This window comes from Vigna unguiculata, chromosome 7 (assembly GCF_037176805.1).
Source record: "Vigna unguiculata cultivar grain cowpea cultivar isolate G323 ecotype 2 chromosome 7, ASM3717680v1, whole genome shotgun sequence".
NCBI lineage: Eukaryota > Viridiplantae > Streptophyta > Magnoliopsida > Fabales > Fabaceae > Vigna > Vigna unguiculata.
In genome coordinates this window covers 28,294,742-28,316,033 of record NC_140798.1, presented here as the reverse complement: position 1 = coordinate 28,316,033, position 21,292 = coordinate 28,294,742, and the positions used below count along the sequence as shown (strand labels likewise).

The following is a 21,292-nucleotide window of genomic DNA, read 5'->3' as shown; positions in this document are numbered from 1 at the left end:
CGACTAACATACGGTAATAACAATTGTTATATTACCTTATTAAGCGGATTTTACATTTATATGCATTTGGTAAATTTCTTTTTTGGTAAATAATCGAACGGTCATAAATAAATTTTGAATTAAACATTTTTTATCCTCATACTTATCTCTTATAAAAAACAATTGAACAAATACGTTTAAAATTCTAATACATCTATCTTACTTTTTTATGCATTTTAGTGTTAAAAATACATGGTAAATGATAAATTACATATACACTATAAGTCAAACATGCATCAGTAATTAACGTTGTAAACAATTATTCTATTCCCTTATTAAGTTGATTTTACATTTATAGTCATTTGGTATAAAATTATTCTTTTACTGCGTTTTTTTTAGTAGGCTAGAAAACAGGTAAATATTTATAAAGACTCAGACACAAATTTTAAATGAATCGTAATTATCTCTTAAAAAAATTAAATAATAAGTTTAAAATTATAATATTAATCATTCAGAAAATAAAAAACATGGAAAGACAACCACAGTCTAGGCTTCCACATGTTCAGGTTAGCTTTACAAGGTTGACTAGACATGTTAATTAAGATTTAAGTTTATATAAAATACTTTAAGAAAATTAAACTAAAATTTTAGGCGAGAGAAATTAATTGGCATAACTTGCTTTATGATATTATTAAGTTTAAATTTTTAATATTATTTATTTAAGGAAATCAGAAGATATGAAAAGAATCACAATTTAGGTTCCAATCATGTTTAGATGCATCCAAATTTGATTAATCAATTTAATATAAAACAATTTAAAAGTATCTTAAAATTTTGGACGATAAAATTATTTTCATATTAAATTGTATAACTAATTTACTCGACCAGATTTTCTAATCGTTCCTAGAGTTATGAGATTGTTAACATAATATTAATTAAATATATATTTTTTGACTGAAGTAAACTAAAAGAAATAAATTAAAATAATATAGAATAACTCTTATAAGAAAGATAATTTAATACTAAAATAAGATAATATGTATTTAAATAAATATATGTTTGAATTGACATTAATTAAATAAAGTTACGTTAAATGACATTGTAATTAATTTTGTTAGTTATATTTAATTCTAATTCCATTTTAAAGAAAAAAAGTAAAGAAAATCAAAGTCATTATATTTGTTAGATTCCTTGACCATATTTATCCGGTGAAGAGTTAAATAAATAAATAAAAAAACTCTAAGCTAGAGTGATTGCTGCTTCTTTTATTTATTGTTTAATTGCGAAGAGGAAATTGAGGCGCCGCCAAACTTGACTAAATTTTACTGTGTCACTCACGTAAGTTTCCGAGATTTTGCGTACCGTTGTAATCCACACGTGTCCCATAAGCAAAGCGAGTCGGCTAAGGCAATGGTGAAACCACGCGCAAGCGCGTCGCACCGCACTATTCATTACTACTTCCCAATTCAATTGTGGGACATTAATCACAAAAGCCATTTAAAGTCACCTTCTTCATCACCATCCATTATAATTTCCTCTTCCATCTCGCTCAGAATCCAAACCCTAGAAAAGTAGACCCTCCCACGAAACCCTAGATTTCCTCTCTGAAATCTTTCAAAGCTTCTCCCCATTCCTGGGATTCCGCGCCCAGATCGCAGATCCCGTTTAATATTTTTTTCGTCCCCGATCGGTTTTGGATTCTGAAGAAGAAAATTCAATTACGCAAAATTCCGAGGCATTGCCGCTGTCCTGGCTTGCGCATGGGTAAGATTCTGAGAGAAACCGCGAGGCCGTCCTTTAATTGTTCATCGGCGTCACCGTCGTCAGCGCCACCGGCGACGACGTCGTCGACGTCGGTGACCGACACCGTGAGGGGATCGCACCGGTTTAAGATCACGGGGTATGCTCTGTCGAAGGGGATTGGGATTGGGAAGTACATAGCGTCGGATATATTTTCGGTGGGAGGGTACGATTGGGCGATCTATTTTTACCCTGATGGGAAGAGCGTGGAGGACAATGCTACGTACGTTTCTCTCTTCATCGCGCTGGCTAGCGAAGGGGCAGATGTTAGAGCGCTTTTTGAGTTGACCCTTTTGGATCAGAGTGGGAAGGAGAGGCATAAGGTGCATAGCCATTTCGAGAGGACCCTCGAGAGTGGACCTTACACGTTAAAATACCGTGGTAGCATGTGGTGAGCAAGTTGGATATGCGACTTGTATTATTTTTATTTGTTTATAATTCAAAATTGTTTTTGATTTACTTGGATTGGTTCTGGTTGTAATATGTTGTTGGGTATTGTGTTTGCATGAGGAAAATTAGAGAGTGGTTGGTGGGAATTTGCTTAAACGTGGAAGGTATATGTTGCGGGTTTAAATGTTGTTGGAGGATGGATTGGAGTAATTTTATAAAGGCAAACGGTTGGGGTTTTGTTATTTCGCCGGGGGTAGGGTTCATGTTGTTCAATATCTTTTCATAATTTTCTGTCTTGCTAAACTGAAGCTTAGTTATTAATTCTTCAGATTGCATGTGGGTGGGGATTGGTTTATGACCCTTTACTTAAACAACACAGTGTCATCATACCTTCAACTCAGAGCATGAAAGGTGATAAGAGCTAATCTTGACCACACAACCATACGTGGATGGTAAAACTCGAAACTAACCTCGATCATTTTTGTAAAGTTAGATGGTCAAAAATCCGAATTAGCTCTTTTCACTCGTTCTATTCGCTTCGGGAGTATGTGTATGTAAACTGAATTTAACTGTGATTCCTCCACCTCTAAATGTATTTTTTAATATATAGAAGATCTTAATGCATGGCTTTTGCTTTGGCCAAATACTCCTTCATAACTTTTTGTGATAAGAAAGTTGAATAGTTTGGTCAAGATGCTAATTGTTTGAAATTGGGTTTTTCAGGGGTTACAAGCGTTTTTTTAAGAGAACAGCACTAGAGACATCAGATTACCTTAAAGACGATTGCCTTAGCGTTAATTGTAGTGTTGGTGTTGTGAAGTCACACACGGAGGGCCCTAAAATTTATAAAATTCCAATTATGCCTTCTAACATTGGTCAGCAACTTGGGAAGCTATTAGATAGTGGGAAAGGCAGTGATGTGAGTTTTGAAGTGAATGGAGAAATTTTTGCTGCTCATAAATTGGTACTAGCTGCTCGCTCACCAGTTTTCAGGGCCCAACTTTTTGGTCCTATGAAAGATCAGAATACCCGTTGTATAAAAATTGAAGACATGGAGGCTCCAGTTTTCAAGGTTTGAATGAATGCTCTTTATGTGCTTTCTTTCTTTGATTTATGCTTGTGATGTGGTTGGAAATATATTTTGGTTATTCTTTCTGTTTATGGCCTGATATACGCAATGTGCTTCTTGATTTTTTAAGTTATTTTCCTTATTACCTTGGTTATGCATATCATTGCAACTGAATTAATGCCCCCACGGTATTTTTCTTGCTTTAGTTGGTCTTTTATCTTGAAACTTGTTAGCAAAAAGGTTCTAGTGATTGTTATCTTTAAAATAAAAGAGAGACAAAGGTTGAATCCCTAATGTGTGTAAAGCAGATAGGGTTATGCACTTATAAATAAGAAAATACGAAGAGATGGGCCTAAACCTGTCACATCTAACCCTCCCTTCAAGCTGATGATATAAATCATATGTACTAATGTTCTAAGGGTTTACATATATAATCAATTTTAGGTTCCCATAATGATGCAGTAAAAGCATGTCAGTTAATCATTAAAATTAACAAACTCGGTCTTGATTTATTCAAATACGTTTTGTTTTGTTCTCGAATAAAATAACAATCAATCTCAATATGTTTGGTCCTTTCATGAAAGACGAGCTTTGAGCTAATATGAATAACAATTTGATTGTCACACACACACACACACACACATATATATATATATATATATATATATATATGTGTGTGTGTGTGTGTGTGTCATTTGAGTGACCTATCCAAATTGCAATTCTTTAGTAATTGTTTAAGCCAAATAAGCTCACAAGTAGTTGAGGTCATAGCTATTCTGCTTCTACACTAGATCTTGCTACAACATTTTGTTTCTGCTTAATCAACATTTGAATAACAACTTTAGTGTGATTATTGTGTCCATATAATAAACCTTTTTAAGGAAAGCCTATAATGTACTTCAATTTACGAATGACAACATTTCAATGATTTGCACATGGAGAATTAAAAAATTGACTAATCAACATTTGAATAACACAACTTTAGTGTGATTATTGTGTCCATATAATAAACCTTTTTTAGAAAAACCTCTACTGTACTTCAATTTATGAATGACAACAGTCCAATGATATGCATATGGAGAATTAAGAAATTGACTCACCACATTGATATTAGCTTAAAATAAAAGAGAGAGGCATAAGACGAATTCTTAGTTTGTGTAAAGTATATAGGGTTATGCATTTATAAATAAGAAAATACAAAGAGAGGGGTCTAGGACCGTTACATCTAATAATTATGATCCACTTATCTTATGTTTTATTTCATTAATGAGAAATGAACACATTTCTCTATGACAGATTTTGCTATTTTTGTTATTATTATTTTATATAAAGATCTAAAGAGAACACGTTTAAAAATTCTCTGTCGTCCTCTCATTCGGGAATAGCTGAACACATACTATTTTTTTATAAATTGACTCAGATGTGAGTTTTTGACTGAGATCATATAATCTTTCTTTTGAAAGAACCTATAAAAGTTTTTTTTTTTTTCTTTTTCTTTTTAAAGATAGACTAGTTCCTTATAAATTGACTCAGTTTGTGCGTTGTTTTCTGGTTCTGGTTCCTTAGTGCTTGGTTCCTCTTTGGCAAGTTGTTCCGGCTGTTTGTTAATATAATTAGTTAGTACTGTAACATTACTAACATTGTATGATATTATAATGTTTGATATATGATACTTGTGATACTATATGCGGACATGGCTGGTTTTTGGTTTAGTTCATGCTTTCTATAATTTATGCTTTGAATTGGGAACTTACTAAACAGTTTCATTTTTCTGGATGCTTAGATCTTGTCTACCAATTTTCATCTTGAGGTTTAGAAACGTTGATATGATATGATTCATTTCTTTTCCTAATTGGGCATAGAAAATTGATAAAAAATAACAATAGTGGGTATTGGTTTTCTTTGTTGACTTTTTTTATTGGTTAAATTACTCATTTGGTTGGTATACACTTGTGAACAATTTTTACATTTAAGTTCATATATCTAGAAACTAGATGTTTTAGTCCCTAACACAAGCACTTCTAATTTGTGTTGGTTTCAATTAAGTGTGTCTAAAGCACCATAAATTTTTTTGGTGTGTTAAAACACCAAAGTGTGCGACTTTGACATGAATTTTGTGACAGTTTAGCAACCATCAGAAAATTTGTGCTGCTTTTACACTATTAGTTCTATTTTCTGGCGATTTTACCTGACAGAGTTAAAACACACTGAAATGCACAGAGGAAAACAAGAATTAAAGAGCAATGTAGGGATTAAAACGTCTAGCTTCTAGGTATAGGGACTATAACGTTTAAATTGTGCCTATAGAGACCAAATTTGTAATTAAATCTTTTCTATTTTTCTACTTTATGATATTTATTACCTTAAGAAGAACCGTCCTAGTTATGATATTTATCAGTGCATATTGAAATATGTCCAAATGGTATGAAGCACAATGAGGATAAACCAGGTAACTATTTATTTATACCTACACACACTTGCGCCTTTTGTATATTTGTGTTTGGCTTCTTGAACTCCTATTGTCTTCATGTAGTTTCATACTATTATTACAAGCAGAACTTGGGTTGGGTGTGATGAGATTGTGTTGTTGTTTCCTTGACAAATGAAGCTTAATATTATTCTATTACAAAAGAACTGCAACATGTCTGCTTTACTGTTCCATATTTCAATGTTTTGCAGGCATTGCTTCATGTTATATATTATGACTCACTACCTGACATGCAAGAGCTTACTGGGTTGAACTCGAAAGGGGCTACTACCTTGATGGCTCAGCATCTGCTTGCAGCTGCTGATCGGTATGGCTTAGAGAGAGTTAGGCTGATGTGTGAAACAAGTCTCTGTGAAGATGTTGCAATAAACACTGTTGCTACGACTCTAGCCTTGGCAGAGCAGCACCATTGTTTCCAACTGAAAGCTATCTGTCTGAAATTCGTTGCACAGCCTGAAAATCTCAGAGGTATGTTTTTGTTCTTTAAACTTTTTTTTTTCTTGAACATACAGCTAAAAAGGGTGCAATATTTAGGGGTTAATTGTGGGACATTGAAGGGTCTAAAAGAGTATGTAACTATCATTGAAAATTAAAATTGTTTCTGACATATAGGTGCCGTCCCTGTTTGGTTTGAATGCCATATCTAATATTAATCAAGCCATCTTTTGGGTTCAGTTTGACTTTATTTATTTAAATATATGACCTTCAATCTTGCTTAGCATACCAACTGACAAAAATATAGCAAAAAATAATAACTGATGGTTCCTTGAAAGTGACATTAAAATAAACAAAATCAATAACGCCATGAAAAGCTACGCATAATAGTTGCATTGTAAACCTTTTATTAAAAAGTGCATTACAGAACATGCATACCATGTATACTTTCCATGTCCTAAACTCATACTTTATCATAACCAAAATATCCAACATAAATCACATACTAATATTATTAAAAGTTTAAATAATTCTAAAATATATATTAAAGGTATGACTAACAATAGGAACAGTATTAACTGACCCAAGTATCAATAGAAAAATATATTTTTTTGTTTGATTGGTTTCTTGTTTTTTAATCCGTTTGGCTATTTAAATAGTTTGATTTTATCCCTCATACCTTCCAGTTTGATATTAAAGAAAAATATCCTAAGCTGTGAAGGATTTGATTTCTTTTAAAAATAATTTGCAATCTAAGTTTTAGTAATATCAAGAATTCGTTATATATGTCTTAATTCTTAGGCTATCATGACTAAGTGGTCTATAAGTTGGCTTGTACCCAAATATTTTGTTTTGGAAAATTTAGAATGGATCGTTAACAGCAACGATATAAAAATTCTTCGTCCTGAACTATAATTGATAGGCTAACTTATTCTCTTCCCTTTTGTTTCTTCAGCTGTGATGCAAACCGATGGTTTTGAGTACTTGAAAGAAAGTTGCCCATCAGTTCTAACTGAACTTTTAGAGTATGTGGCTAGATTTACGGAGCACTCAGACTACTTGTGCAAACATAGGAATGAAGCAATACTTGATGGCAGCGACATAAATGGAAGGAGGGTGAAGCAAAGGCTATAGTGCGAAGACTGACAAATATTCTCTACCCCTCGCATTTAAAAATTGCAGTGAGAGCCACAGATGGAGGGAGAGGATCAGCATTTATAGGATTAGTGACACTTTTTAATTTTCTTAGCTTACTCTTCGTGTCTAGAAGATGTAAATGTAGTTTGTTTGGTGCTGTTGCAGCTCTGTCATGCGTAGGGTTCTGTGATAACACTGCTCGTAAAACATGTCTTAAAAGAAAGTATTCATCACTTTCATATCATTTTTTCTCTCTCTTGCTCTCTATATTCCTGTGAGAACGGAGGTATTTGCTTGGATATGGATATTATCTGCGAATGGTAAAACCGATTTAATGAGAATTGTAGTTTGATAAAATTGAGGGACGCCATAGATTAATGATATACCCCGTCACAAACTGACCATTTCTATGATTAATTTTATCTATTTAAAGTTAAAAATTACACCTTCAAAATATAGTAGAGCAAACCTGCCAGTTACACCTTCAACAAAACAATTAACTAATAATTTTCTGATTCGCATACTGAATTAACATTGAGTAGTTGTGTAATGTCAAAATTAAGATTTTAGTTGTTTTTTTAAGGGAAAGGCATTTTGTCAAATTTAAGTTTGTTAAGGACAGTAGCTGAAGTTTAGTGAGATAATTGTATACAACAAAATATTTTTTCTTGAAGTTTTACACGTTTATTATGAACAAATTGTATTTTTTTATTATATTAAACAAAGTCAATACTTTATAAAAAATAAATTCAGTAAATTCTTATTTATTAATTGGTAACTAAATTGAAACAGTTTAATTTTTTTGGTTATCTATAACAAATTAATTTGAAATAGCTTAATTGGTAATGAATTATATATAGATGAAAATATCCCGAACGATAGCTGTTTATCTAAAAAAAAAGTTGTTTATTGAACTGACATGATACAAGAAAATCATGTTAATGAGGAACTAAGTTAAAAATTTAGTATGTTCAGGTGACACCATTTTTTTTTTATTTAAAAAACTTACATTTGTAATCTTAAGAAACACTATAAATTGGTGTCAGTCATTTGTCGACGTTAAAATGATATTACATCTTATTCACATATTTAACGTTTTGGTTCTTGCACGGATAGAATCTACAATTTTATCATAATCATGTAACTTCAAAATTAAATTGTATTCACTCTTTCAAAATTACAATTTGTTATATTTATTTGGCTTTTATAATTATTATTTTTTTCGAAAATTTAAATGGAAAGTAAGAATAAATCTAAATGATAGTTTTATTTTCCAGATTTTGTATTTTACATTTTCTGGGTTGAATTTCTTTTACACCATGTTATAAATTGTGAATAGAGAAAATAAGGTCTTTTTCCAAATTCTCGTGTACCCTCGTTTAAACCCTTTCGGGGCCAAAATCCTGCTATCATAGACAGCAATAGCGAACCTTCGCTCATCTTCTTCTTCACTTCACCTTCTCCTCCTCAACATTTTCGTGGTGGTAGTTCGTAGCTGTTACTAATTGAGCCCTAATATACCAACATTTTAGTTTAGTTTAGTCACCCATTCTTCTCTTACTTTTCATCCTGCTCTCTCTCTCGTTGGGATGAACCTTCTCTCTCTAACATCGTCACTTTCGCTTTGTTATTGTTCATTTCCTGCTCTAACCACACTTCCCACCTTTCCTTCTTCATACAAATGCACATCTGGCGCAGGTTAATCATTGCCACCACCTATTTTACATTCTTAACTCTCAAAATTGATTATTTTATTTACTGTGTTTCTGGCTTTTCCTCAGTTTTAAGGAGATGTGTGAAACGGGAAAAGGAAGAGGAGCTTCTACAAGGGATGCCCAAGGAGTACTATGACGATGTATGCATTACCAACACTTTGTAATTTTAATACTATTCATTTCTGGTTAAGTGTATGTTTGGAGAACTTCTCCTTAAACACTTTTAATAGAGACAAAACGAAATTTCAAATCAACTCTTGCATAAGTTATTTTTTATTAGCTTCATAAAAATCTTATTTTTAACTTCTGCATAAGCTTGTGAATAATTATTATTATTTTTTTTATTTTTCTCTTTCAAAAAGGTTTATAGAAAAGTTTCTTCTAGAACTGTAAATTACTATTTTGTTTCCTTTATTATTAAGTTTGGTTGCTTAAATTTTTTGTGTCACATATAGAAAATGGTGTTGTTTCTCGTGATTAGACCTAAAGGACAACATTACATCACTTTTGAAAACTATTGGATCAGATTGAACTTTCTTTTAAATTGAACCAATTGAATGAATAGAAGAATCAAACCATTAATTTTATAGTGAAATTGTTACTATTTCTCGTTCAATTTTGCATGCATGGCTTGAGTAGACCTTTGAAAGGAAAATAGAAAATGCTGCTGCTTTGTTTTGTCTGTCAATTAGGCTGCGTTTCTAGTAATAACCTTGGTAATGATAGCATATGATTAGAGAAAACATATCATCACATCTTTAATGCCTGATGCAATTTTCATGTTTGTTTTCTGTTTGATAACTATATTGTAAAACCAAAATAGCTGGGACTCGGAATGTTTTTTTTTGGGCAGTTTCATTAACCTTCTCTAGGATAGGAATGGCAAGCCCAGCAACGAAAGAAGACCAAGGAGTTGCAACGGAGACGCAGACAGGAAGAAGAGGAAGAAGAAAGAAAGATGGGAGAGTATCGTGAAATTGGCTTACGGTTGAAGGAATACCCAGAAGAAGATGTCATTAAAGCAAGGAAACTAGTTGCAAGCTTTCTCAAGGTTCCTGAAGAAGTGGAAGAGGTAATTTCTAAGTGCAATAATATACTGAATGACTGGCAGGTAAAAATATGTCCTCATGAGATAGTGTATTTTCAACTTTAAAATTTAGTCATAATTATATCTCCATTCCTCATTAAAATGATTCTGCATGTTGTACAATTGATGGATGTTTAGGGCTTGTCTTGATTAAATGTTGGGTAACCAAGCTAAAACTTAGATTGCTTTTCCCTTGGCCATATTAGGATCTTCTTTATCTTCTGGTAAGCCTCAAGAAGCCAATTGCAGCGCAATTGACATACTGGATCAACACTAACTATAATATGAAATTCAAGGGAGAAGTGACATTATAAACTTGAAATTGAAGAACACGGGATTGTTCTTAACTTTATAAATTTGACATATGGGCTGGTAAAACTGTCACGTATTAAAAATAGAAAATCTTCATTTTTAAATGAAGGAATTTGTGATATAGTTCACATTAAAAAATTGAAACTCTAAGGACTAACAAGATGAAAAATAGAGGAAAATGATCTTCGTCATTATGGCATTTTAACATGTTTTTGCATAATTTCCTCTCATTCAATAATATTCTGTGTAAAGTGTCTAAGTTCATTATTTATTGATAGTTTGCACATCACTTATGCATATAAATAAGAAAATAGTAATATTATAAAGAAGCTAATTTACCACTAGAAGGCAAGTCTTTTAATTTCGTCCTTTGATTGGTTTTACATTTTTTTCTCATGGGTGTGTGAGAGTATTCAGAGAACTGACTGTCTGTTTTCTGATAGAGAATTGAGGAAGCTGCTGAGAAAGGAGAGCTTACTGAACTTGTTTTAATGGTCATATGGAATCGGCTTGATATTGCTCGGCGCGATGTAAGTTACTGTTTTAGCATCTAATATGTCCTAGGCCAATTAACTTGTGAAAAGAATTTCATTTTGTGAAGAAAAAGAAGTAAGCAAATAGCTTTTATTTCTTACTCAAGTTATCAGATTTTGACAGCTTATGATCAACAAATTGGTGCGTTGTGAATTAGAGCGCAATTATATTTAATTACAGACTAAAAGTTCAGTGGGTGGGCACCATGTTTGTACATAAAATACTAACATTTTGTAGTCACTACCAAATTTTGTTAGATTCAAATTATAACTAAAAATTACTATTTCTTTTTAATTAAGATTGACTAATATTTACTTATTCCATATCACAAAAGAAAGTTGATCATATGCAAAGAGTGAGGTACTCTTTTGAAAACTGGAAGTTTGTAATACAGGAGGTAGCAGCTGGCCAGCAACTGATGGCCACTGCCTTGTTCTTGACTGACGAACTTATATCGTGCCACGATTTTTTGAAATGAAACTTGACAAAATTATAATTTTCTTATGAAATTTCAATATTGGTTTAGAAATAAACTGACCAATTTAGTAGCTCACTGTCAGAAGGTGGAATTAAATGGTTTTTAAGTATTGTGTAATCCTTTAGTTTGGCAGGTGAAAGAGTGGATATATATAATCTAATTGCTGTTTTTCGCTCAGTGGATTTCTTCTGTCCAACTTTTAATTTCATTAAATTTGCAATTTCATTTAAGCTGTAAACTGATTTCAGCTGCCTTCCTTTATCATTTGGCAGATTCTTTCCCAATATTATGTTTAAAACATTATTAAGCCGAATAAATTTACACACACGTAAGACTGAAAATATGAGAAAAATAGCTTAAGAGATTGATTATCTCTTCGTTGATCATTATTATTTATAGAAAAAAATTACATCAGGACTATCTATGTAATTAATGGTTATAAGTAAACAGCTCATAGGTACAAGATATAGTAATTTTCCAATACAACTGCCAACTACCTATTTGAATTACTTATTCTAACAACTATCTATATTTAATATAACACTCCCCTCAAGCTGCGGCATATATATTGTAATTACCAAGCTTGGAACGAATAAATTCTTCAAGAAATTGTTTCACTTATACAAGTTCACAAGTGAGAGATGCCATTGCCCTATATGAAGCTTCAACACTAGATTGAGCTATCACAATTTTTTTCTTGTTTTTCTAAGAAATAATATTTCCTCCAATGAAAACACACTACCTTGTAGTAGAACATGTATCCATAAAAGATCTTGCCCAATCAACATCACAATACCCAGAAATTTGGGTATTCCCTTTAACTTCATACAATAAACCTTGCCTTGAAGCCTTTTTGAGGTATTTTAAGATGCAGATGATAGCATTCCAATGATTAGTACAAGGATTTTACATTGAACTGACTAACAACACCCACTGCAAAAGATAGACCAGGTCTAATAATAGTGAGATAAATAAGTTTTCCTACAATTATGCTATATCTAATTGGATCAAGTAAAAGAAAAATAGGAAGGGGACAAATGATGACAGTTTAAAAAATTGTTAGTAGGATGAGGATTGCGTGTGGAGCAAGTATTTTTTCGAATAGCAAGAGGACAACTAGAATCTTCATTATCAGGATACATAATATGGAATGATGGTGATGAAGGACTTGATGAAGAGAACTCACCATGCGGCATTGGACAGGTCATTCAAGTAAATTGTTGGGAGGTGATAAGAGGAGGAGATGGTCTAGGTGAATTGACTGATGAGAAGAATTTGAATTATTCGAAGATGTTGGAATAGTGATAGAAGTAGGATATATGTAATATCTTTTAGTGTCAGGTGAATAATATCAATACCCTTTTTGAAGACAAGAATATCCTAAAAAGACATATTTGATAGCTCGGGGTAAAAGTTAATTCAAACTTGAAGATACATCATGCACAAAGCACACAAACAAACACTTGAAGAGAAATGTGAAACATAGGTTCATTGAAAACAGCAAGGGAATATGGAACTTTATTGTCCAAAGAAAAGGGCATTCTATTAGTAAGATAACATACTGTAAACATGACATCACTCTAGTGATGGACAAGTACATTCGCACCAAGCAACAAGTATGAGTAGTTTCAATTAAGTGTCTATTCTTTGTCTCTAATAAACCATTTTGCTTAGGTGTACGTGAACCGGTGTAAAATGCCATGTGGTTTTAAAAGAGTAGAAAAATCAGAAGAAAACTATTCTTTGGCATGCATTATCACTCCTTAAGATCTTAATCTCTTGGCCAAATTGGTTTTTAATTAGATTAATGACACAAAGATATTCAAAAGTTTAGATTGATCTTTCATTAAGTAAACCCAAATACAACAAGAATATTCATCAATAAGAGTAGCACAATAAGGAAACTGAAAGGATGAAACTCGAGTTGGACCCCATATATCATAATGAATTATAAAGAAGAAAGATTTGCATGTTGATTCAATTCTTTTTGGAAAAGAAGACCAAATATGTTTTCCTAATTGACTGGACTCGCATTTTAAGACTTGGCTTTTGCTAAGTTTGGAATCATCCTTTTTAATTTTTATAAATGTGGATGACCCAAGTGATCATGTAAAAGTGTAAGAGATAGGGATGCTAAACAAGACATTAATGGTCTACTACCTAGATAGTAGAGTCTCCTATATTCATGTCCTTCATCAATCGGTCGACCTATATTGCACACTTGTATAACAAAAGATTTGCATCATAAGTTATAGACCAATTTAAATATCTAGTTATTTGACTTGAGGAAATTAGGTTAAAAGGACAATTAGGGACAAAGAATATGCTTTAGGTTCTAAGATGGAGAAAGGGAGACTTGACCAACTCTTTGAGAAGTAAGTGCAGATCCATTGGCTAAAGTAATAAAATGAGGAAATTTAGGATATGAAATGGAAGAAAATAAGGAAGCATTACCAAAAATGTGATCGAAAGCAGCAGAGTCAATTATCCATAGACTTTGACATTCCAAGGCTTGAGAGATGCAAACTTTTGACAAACTAGTGAAAGGTTGTGCTTGGGTGTCAAACTTCAGACTGAGATACACTTGATATTCTTCATGTAGTTCAACCTTATTAGATGTTTGCTGTCTTACTAGGAAAACCATGTGAGAAGAAACTATTGAGTGTGGCCAATCTCTTATAGAAGAACATTGAGGACGCTTCTATCCATAAGAAAAAGAAGACATATTGAACGAAGAATTCATCAACAATTAGAATTACAACAACAATCTACACTCCACAGCAGTGCCAACTATAAAAAATTGGCAAACAATAGTGGAGGAAGACTATGATAGAGGAGAGAGGAGCTTCTCAACCAAAGACAGGGAGGCCCGGGAGCCTTGTGGAGAAGACGTGAAGTTGTTCCAATGACAAAACGGTGGTTGGCAGCGAAAAAGGGTAATGGTGGGCGATGATGGGTATATGCAAAACTAGCATAATGGGATTGACCTGTTTTGATACCAACTTAAGGTTGAAAAGAAAAAGATCTTAAGAGATTGATTATGTATCAGCTGCTCTTTGTTATTTATAGAAGAAAATTACATCAGGAATATATAAGTAATTAATGCTAATAAGTAAACAACCCATAGGTACAACATGCAACAGTTTTCTAATACAATTGTTAACTATCTATATTAAATACCTATTCTAACACATATTAAGCAAAGACTTAAGCTGTATAGTTCTGTATTGGATATTATCATATGATAATTATCATAAGTAAACATTAGATTTAGTTCTGTGTTGGATATTATCATGATAATTTGAAAGAGATTATCACAAGTGAATGTTAGATTTAGTTCTGTGTCCACTTCTGCAAGAACGTGGTATAATATTTTTCATCCTAAGGCTATCATGATCTGGTTTTATTATACCTTATTTTATCACTTTTTGCAGGAAGAAAAGGATGCCATTAGAAGTCTGGATCTGTTATACAGAAGGGCTGAGGTAAACAATTAATAATTGCCCTTGTATAGATACATTTTTAATTAGATGCACCAGCTCTTGTTTGAATCATTTCAGGTTTTTAGGGATCAATTAATAAATTATAATAGTAATTCACAGTAAGGGCAAATGGTTACTTTAGTACAAAGCCCCCCTTCGTGGTTCCATTTCCCTGTGGTCATGATAGGTGGTAGAACTGGATGATTTCCCAAATTTTCTTTCCTTAATTATTGTGCTCCAGTCATTCTGCTGTCATGTGCACCTCCACGTAGAAAGTTTTCGTAGCTTTTTCAGACCTAGGGTGTAAGTTATTTTAATAACTAATGTAGTTCTCTATGATGCAGAAATATGATCCGAGTATCCAATACAATACATACGCAATATACTGATGCAATTTTTCTAAAGGAATATGGGATACTATACCTATAAGATTCATATCTAGATATTTATCAAAATTCATAGAACGTGATAAATATATAGTTGTAATTTTGTAAATCCAAATTAAGAACATACTTATTAGGCTTACTTAAAATAAAATAAAAATTGTAAATCATTGCTATCATACATCACTTTTTATTTGTCTACAAATAGGAACCATATGACGCTCATCACATTCCTCAAATCATCCATATAGAAGACAAATTTTGACTTTTGGTTTATCAAGGAACAATGCATTTTTATACCATACATACTTTTATTCTCATTTTTTTTTTCATAAATTGTCTTAAAGTCTAAGATGCTTTACAAATACAAGTGGCTATTAATATTGGATATGTATTGAATATAGATAATATATAGATATGTGAGACAAATTAAAGTATCGGTAATTCAGGCTTGGACAATCATTGTTGAATTTAATGCTATATCAATACTCCATACTTGGACATTTTTTGTTCAATTATGATTATGCTTAGGGTGTCAAATTGAGTTAACTCGAGTATAGGTTGAGTTAAAAATGGATTAACTCAACCCTACCTACTTTATAGTAAGCCAAAAGTTTTACAACCTGGCTTGAACATCGTGTCTTGTTCCCCAACTTGTTTCATATATTTATTGTAGTTCAATTAAAGTGGATTGGCTTGATCACCTATTTATTGCAATACAATCAAAAGTAATTTGCCATGGCTTGGGTTGCCCTACTATTATTGTAGTTCAAAAATATTGTTGAGTTGAGCTAGAAGATTCATAATTCATATAAAAATGGGTTACAAGTCAACTCACCTTCAACTTAATGTGAATCTATTTAACCCGTGAGTTAAGTGTGCTATATTCATTTTGGCTTATATTAAAAACTTATCTTTTCCAACCCAATCCAACTCATGGTGAGTTCGATTGACCACAGGTTTGAATCTATTTTGATACTTCTAATTATTGGTGCAGAATATTCACCACCTATGCTGAAAACAAATTTCCATTGTGGAACATAGCTAACCTTTAGTAGGAGGGTCTACCTTCCCAACCACATTTTTTCCATACACAGCATTTGAATCTTTTTTTTAATTTATTGCTAAAGTATATATATTTACGGTTTTGTATTCCTTTTTTTAAAATACCTTGGATATTTTAGACCTTTTCCTTCCCCATAGTAGATTCAACTAAACTTTTCTTTTCGCTTTTATAGACAAGTGGAGCGTTGGGAACACCTTCTTTCTAAAACTCTCTTCAATTTGTTAAAACTTATAGAAAACTATAGAAAACTAAAGAATTATTAGAAGTTAATTAAGATGTAGAACCCATGGAATTTTGTGATTTTTAATAATTTTCAACCCAAAAGAAAGTGTTAGATACTGTGTTCCTGGCATTTTCATTAGAACAATTTCAGCATATTGGGTCTGCAACGGTTTAACTTCATAGTTGTTTCGGACTTTTTACTCTCTTTTTTGTAATTTTTTGTTCTTAATTGTAGACTGAGATCTTGAAACGAGAGGCTACCCCTGCGATGAGATTGCTGAATGATCTTTTGATTATGTATGACGGCCATGATTTTGAACAGTGGCTAAAGAAATGTAAGAAGGTCATGGTTGATGCATTTCCTCAGGAGGATCCATTTAGTATTCTTGTTCCACCAGGATTGGAGTCATTCGACATAGATAAGGTAAGATTTACCTTTAGATTACATGCCTTAGACCTTAGTCACGTTGTTGCTCCTTGAAGTTTAAGTTTTCTGCCCCCTCTCGGGAAAATAACTGAAGCTGCAATTCCAATATAATTATATAACTATAAGGTTGAGTGGGTTGTAAGATGTAGTTGGAAGTATCAATACCACTCAGTGCTTTACTGAACCTTTAATGGAACAACCAAATGTTAGTCCACTTCACCATATTAAACTAGGTAGTTTATTTGATTGATAAATTATTTACACAAATAACTCTAAATAACAATTGAAATTAGCCATTGTTATATATTGATTAAATTCAAGCTTATCTGTTTAAACATTGATAGTTTTAAATTGATTCAAGTTTATTTCTTTATGCATAAGTTTGGTTAAGACTAGAAGTGAGAAGGTCCAGATTATCCCTAAAAATAAGTTGAAAACCACCTGTTTGAATCCCCTGACAAATTTTTGTTTGAAATCATGTGGAATTAGCATCAAGGGCCATTGAGACCATCCCTTGAAGATGATGAAATCCTTTTGAGGGTGGACTTCGTAAGGGAGGTGGATGAATTGCTGCGAGAGGTTCGTTCTGAAAAGAGTGAAGTACAAAATGAATCAGGGTTTGATCTTGAATCTGTTGCAAATAGACTGAAACAACAGGAGAAGCAACAAACAATACGCCAAGTTGAAGCTCTGCTAGATTTAGCCGTAGGTTTGAAATGGTAACTATTTTGCCCTAGATAGCATTTTGGTTCATATTGCATTTAGTGCTAGTTGTGAATAGGAATTGGCGTGAACTGCAATTAGCTTCCTTTTATGATGAACGTATGAGTATAGTACCAACCAAAAAAAGAAAAACCAGGACATACAATAAATGTAGCCATGGCAATTTGGGTGACCCTCTAAAGGTATAGACGTATTAGAATTTAGAAATAAACTTTGGATTTCCATACAAAATATGTGCCTTAATGTACGTTTGTTGTTGATCTATACTTCTAAATCAAGTACTTCGAAGTTAAATTTTGAAATATGTAAAACTTAGAATTTTATTAGATCACCTCTGTTGGGGCATTCTTGTTTTAGTAAAACCTATGGTTTGGTGATAAACATCAGTGAGTGTCGCACTGAGCCAGAGTTGCTACATTATACATTTGTAAATTCCATCCTTAGTCAAAGTGAAGGGGTGAACCGAAAAGAGGAATGTTTGTAACACTTGCATTTTGTACCTGGATATAACTTCTTGAAACTTTAATTTTGTTTTCAACTTTGTGGAGATTTTATGCGTATCTATACCGAGATTAATTTGTGATATCAACTCTTTTGAAAAGTGGAACAAAAATATCATAGAGAAGTCTTAAATTTTTTTTATGCTTGTGAAGGGAAGAGAGAAAATGGTTACTGTGTACTGTTTTAAAGGTATATCTCTTATTAACATTATAGAAAAATAATGCTTATCAACTAGAAAACCACTTTTCCAATTAAATAGGAAATCAAAATTGTTCAATTTAGTTATAGAATATAAAAAATATTTTTTTAATAGATATATTAGAATACTCGTTTCTTGGTGGAAGTGTCTCATTCACTTTGGTGAAAGTGTAATAGATTAGTTTTCGCTTTTATTCAAACTTTTTAGAAAGTGTAATTAGGACATTTTCAAAAAAAATATATACTAATGATATTAAGGGCATGTCAATATGTAATTTTTTTTAATTTTTGTAAAATAAAATTAAAAAATAAAAAAAACTTACAATTATTTAAATAATAAATGTAAATATTACAATTAAAAGGTAATTTTAGAGTACTTTATTACTGTCAAATTATAATAAATTTACATTATGTATAATGTCTATTGATTAAATATGGTATTAATATTATATCAATATTTATTCAATATTCATTCAACTGGTGTCTTGCCACACAATGTTCAAAATTAAAATATAAAAAGTACTTGGTTAACTATCGATATTATCATAGGTTGAAGGAAATTATTACTTTTCTTTTTTAAAATTTTATATTCGTTAATGCAAAATTTAAATTTAGTAATCGCCAATTCTACAACATATCTGTAATTTCAGTGAAGAACTTTGTAAAGTTAACAATTTCTTTTATGTAAAATCAAAAGTATAATGGTTTGAGTTTTGGATAACACTCTCGCTCTAATTTATTTACACATTTCTACACGCTCAAATTTAACCTAATCCATCATCTATCTCCTACACCCCTCTTACTCATTTCATCTCATTTCCTAAACACACTGGATACCAGATCTCATTTTACAAATACATTGAATTTCGAAATCCGATTTAAAAAAACTTTAGAGATTCGATTCCAGAATTCTACCGACTTTCGAAATCTGATTTTGAAAATTACTGAATTTCCAAAATCAGATTAAAAAGCCAACATATTTTGAAATTCATTTTATATTATTCAAGAATTTCCACAACCGATTTATATTTCATTTTTTAAATTTTTGTTTCATATTTTTTTATATAATTATTTTTATGTTTTGTCAATTTTATATTTTTTAATTATATTTTAGGTTTAATTTTATTTTGAACTTATTGATGATTTTGTTTAATTATATTTTTTATATTTTAATATTTTTGTAATTATAGTTTTATTATAATAACAACCCATTTTGACCCATAACTACAAAAAAATCTTATTTTTTTAATTCGGTCCGGCTCAAACCCATAGTGAGTCAGGTTGGCTCACGGTTCCAGCTCACTTTGATATCTCTAGCAGTGGCACACTAATACAAATTCATTTGATTTGCCTATTGGCAAGATAACCATCACAATGGATGATACGTTGAATCAAAATTTATTTTTCCAGAACTATGATCATCCTAGTTACTAAGTCAAATCCTGAAAATTCAATATTAATATGTGTTATTGAAAACAGAAATAATTTCAGTGAATTTCTTATGAAACAAATTGTTTAGAAGTTTCGCTAAGTAAAAAGTTAATACTTTCACAATTTCTCAAAACAATCATGATATTTTTTTCAATGAAAAAAATTGAAAAGAAAAAAACAAAAAGTAAAAAGAGAAAGCAAAAATCCTAACTACGATTTTTCCCCTCACACTTATTCTAAAGATTGTTCTTGAAGGACTTATTTAGGGGATGAGATAGAAAATTTTGTGTGACTTCTGGCTTAGTCTGATCATATGTCAAAATTTATTTTTCTTTAATTTTACTAAGTCAACTTTTACAATTTTTTAATTTTTACAATTTTTTTTATAACTAAAAACAAAAAAAAAACATATTTTTGAAAATTTTATAAATTTTTTATTAAAATTAAAGATAGAAAACAAATATGCTTGCCATTTAAAATTTTCATCAACAATGTTATCAAGTGAATTTGAATCCAATCTCTTTTTATGTTGTATAACATCCTTTCTTCTTTCTCTTCAGCCATGTTAACAAAGATCACCACTAAAAATTTATTTGCATCATTCACATCAATAATTCAATTCGATATCAATTTAGTTCAATTTCACATATTTTTCAATAATTTTATTCAACAAACCATTTCTCATGGTCTCCCACTACTCCATAAGTTTCATACACTTAAGAGAATGAACGACATACAAATTAAAAACTAATTTAAATATAAACATCTACTATTTATATTACATGATTTAAATTGAATATCTGACATAAATATTGTAATATCCTGGCCGGATATTACTAGTTTAAATAAATAAAGTAATATTAGTAATAAAATTGCCTTTAGTACCTCTTTCCCAAAACGCGGGAAAAATTCAAACTTTATTAAAATGCCATAATTCAAATACATATCTTCAACTCAATGTTTACATGTCCAAAAACTGAGTATAAATATTGTTTACATAGAATAGTAAATATAATCCAAAAAGATTTTCCCCTACTGCCCCTCTCCAGCACTGAGCATCATCAGCTCCACCTGAAATATCATCTGCTCCCTGTAACGAGTTACACGATCATTGCCAAACATAACTAGATAAGGTGAGCTTATAGAATAAATAATTATTAAACAATATAATGTGAACACAAACAATTTTCGGAGAACCTCCATCCTCTAACTCTAGAAAATATAGCCACCATCATGTCCATCCACGATCTATATCCTCAGATGATGACCTTACTTGCTGCCACAAGCCACAACTCATGGTTCCACCTCTACAAGCCACAACTCGCGGATTACACGTGCGGAACTATTATGTTACGAACCACCATCCATAACGCTAGGTCGAGTTCCCAATATGAACCACAATTTGTATTCTCAACACAAGATTCACAACATCACT

At 31.6% G+C, this 21,292-nt stretch overlaps 2 protein-coding genes across 2 annotated transcripts; both read left to right on the top strand.

The window, feature by feature from the left end:
• Window positions 1–1,472: 1,472 nt before the first annotated feature.
• Window positions 1,473–7,542, top strand: LOC114192178 (BTB/POZ and MATH domain-containing protein 2-like). The gene is made up of 4 exons (XM_028081810.2): window positions 1,473–2,170; window positions 2,893–3,241; window positions 5,918–6,194; window positions 7,117–7,542. Exons 1-4 carry the CDS (start codon window positions 1,740–1,742, stop codon window positions 7,293–7,295), a joined length of 1,236 nt encoding a protein of 411 aa, XP_027937611.2. The 5' UTR covers window positions 1,473–1,739; the 3' UTR covers window positions 7,296–7,542.
• A 1,128-nt stretch (window positions 7,543–8,670) lies between these two features.
• Window positions 8,671–17,958, top strand: PAC (pale cress protein (PAC)). The gene is made up of 7 exons (XM_028078345.2): window positions 8,671–8,996; window positions 9,080–9,153; window positions 9,891–10,085; window positions 10,856–10,942; window positions 14,859–14,909; window positions 16,813–17,001; window positions 17,494–17,958. Exons 1-7 carry the CDS (start codon window positions 8,888–8,890, stop codon window positions 17,725–17,727), a joined length of 939 nt encoding a protein of 312 aa, XP_027934146.1. The 5' UTR covers window positions 8,671–8,887; the 3' UTR covers window positions 17,728–17,958.
• The last annotated feature ends 3,334 nt before the right edge of the window (window positions 17,959–21,292 follow it).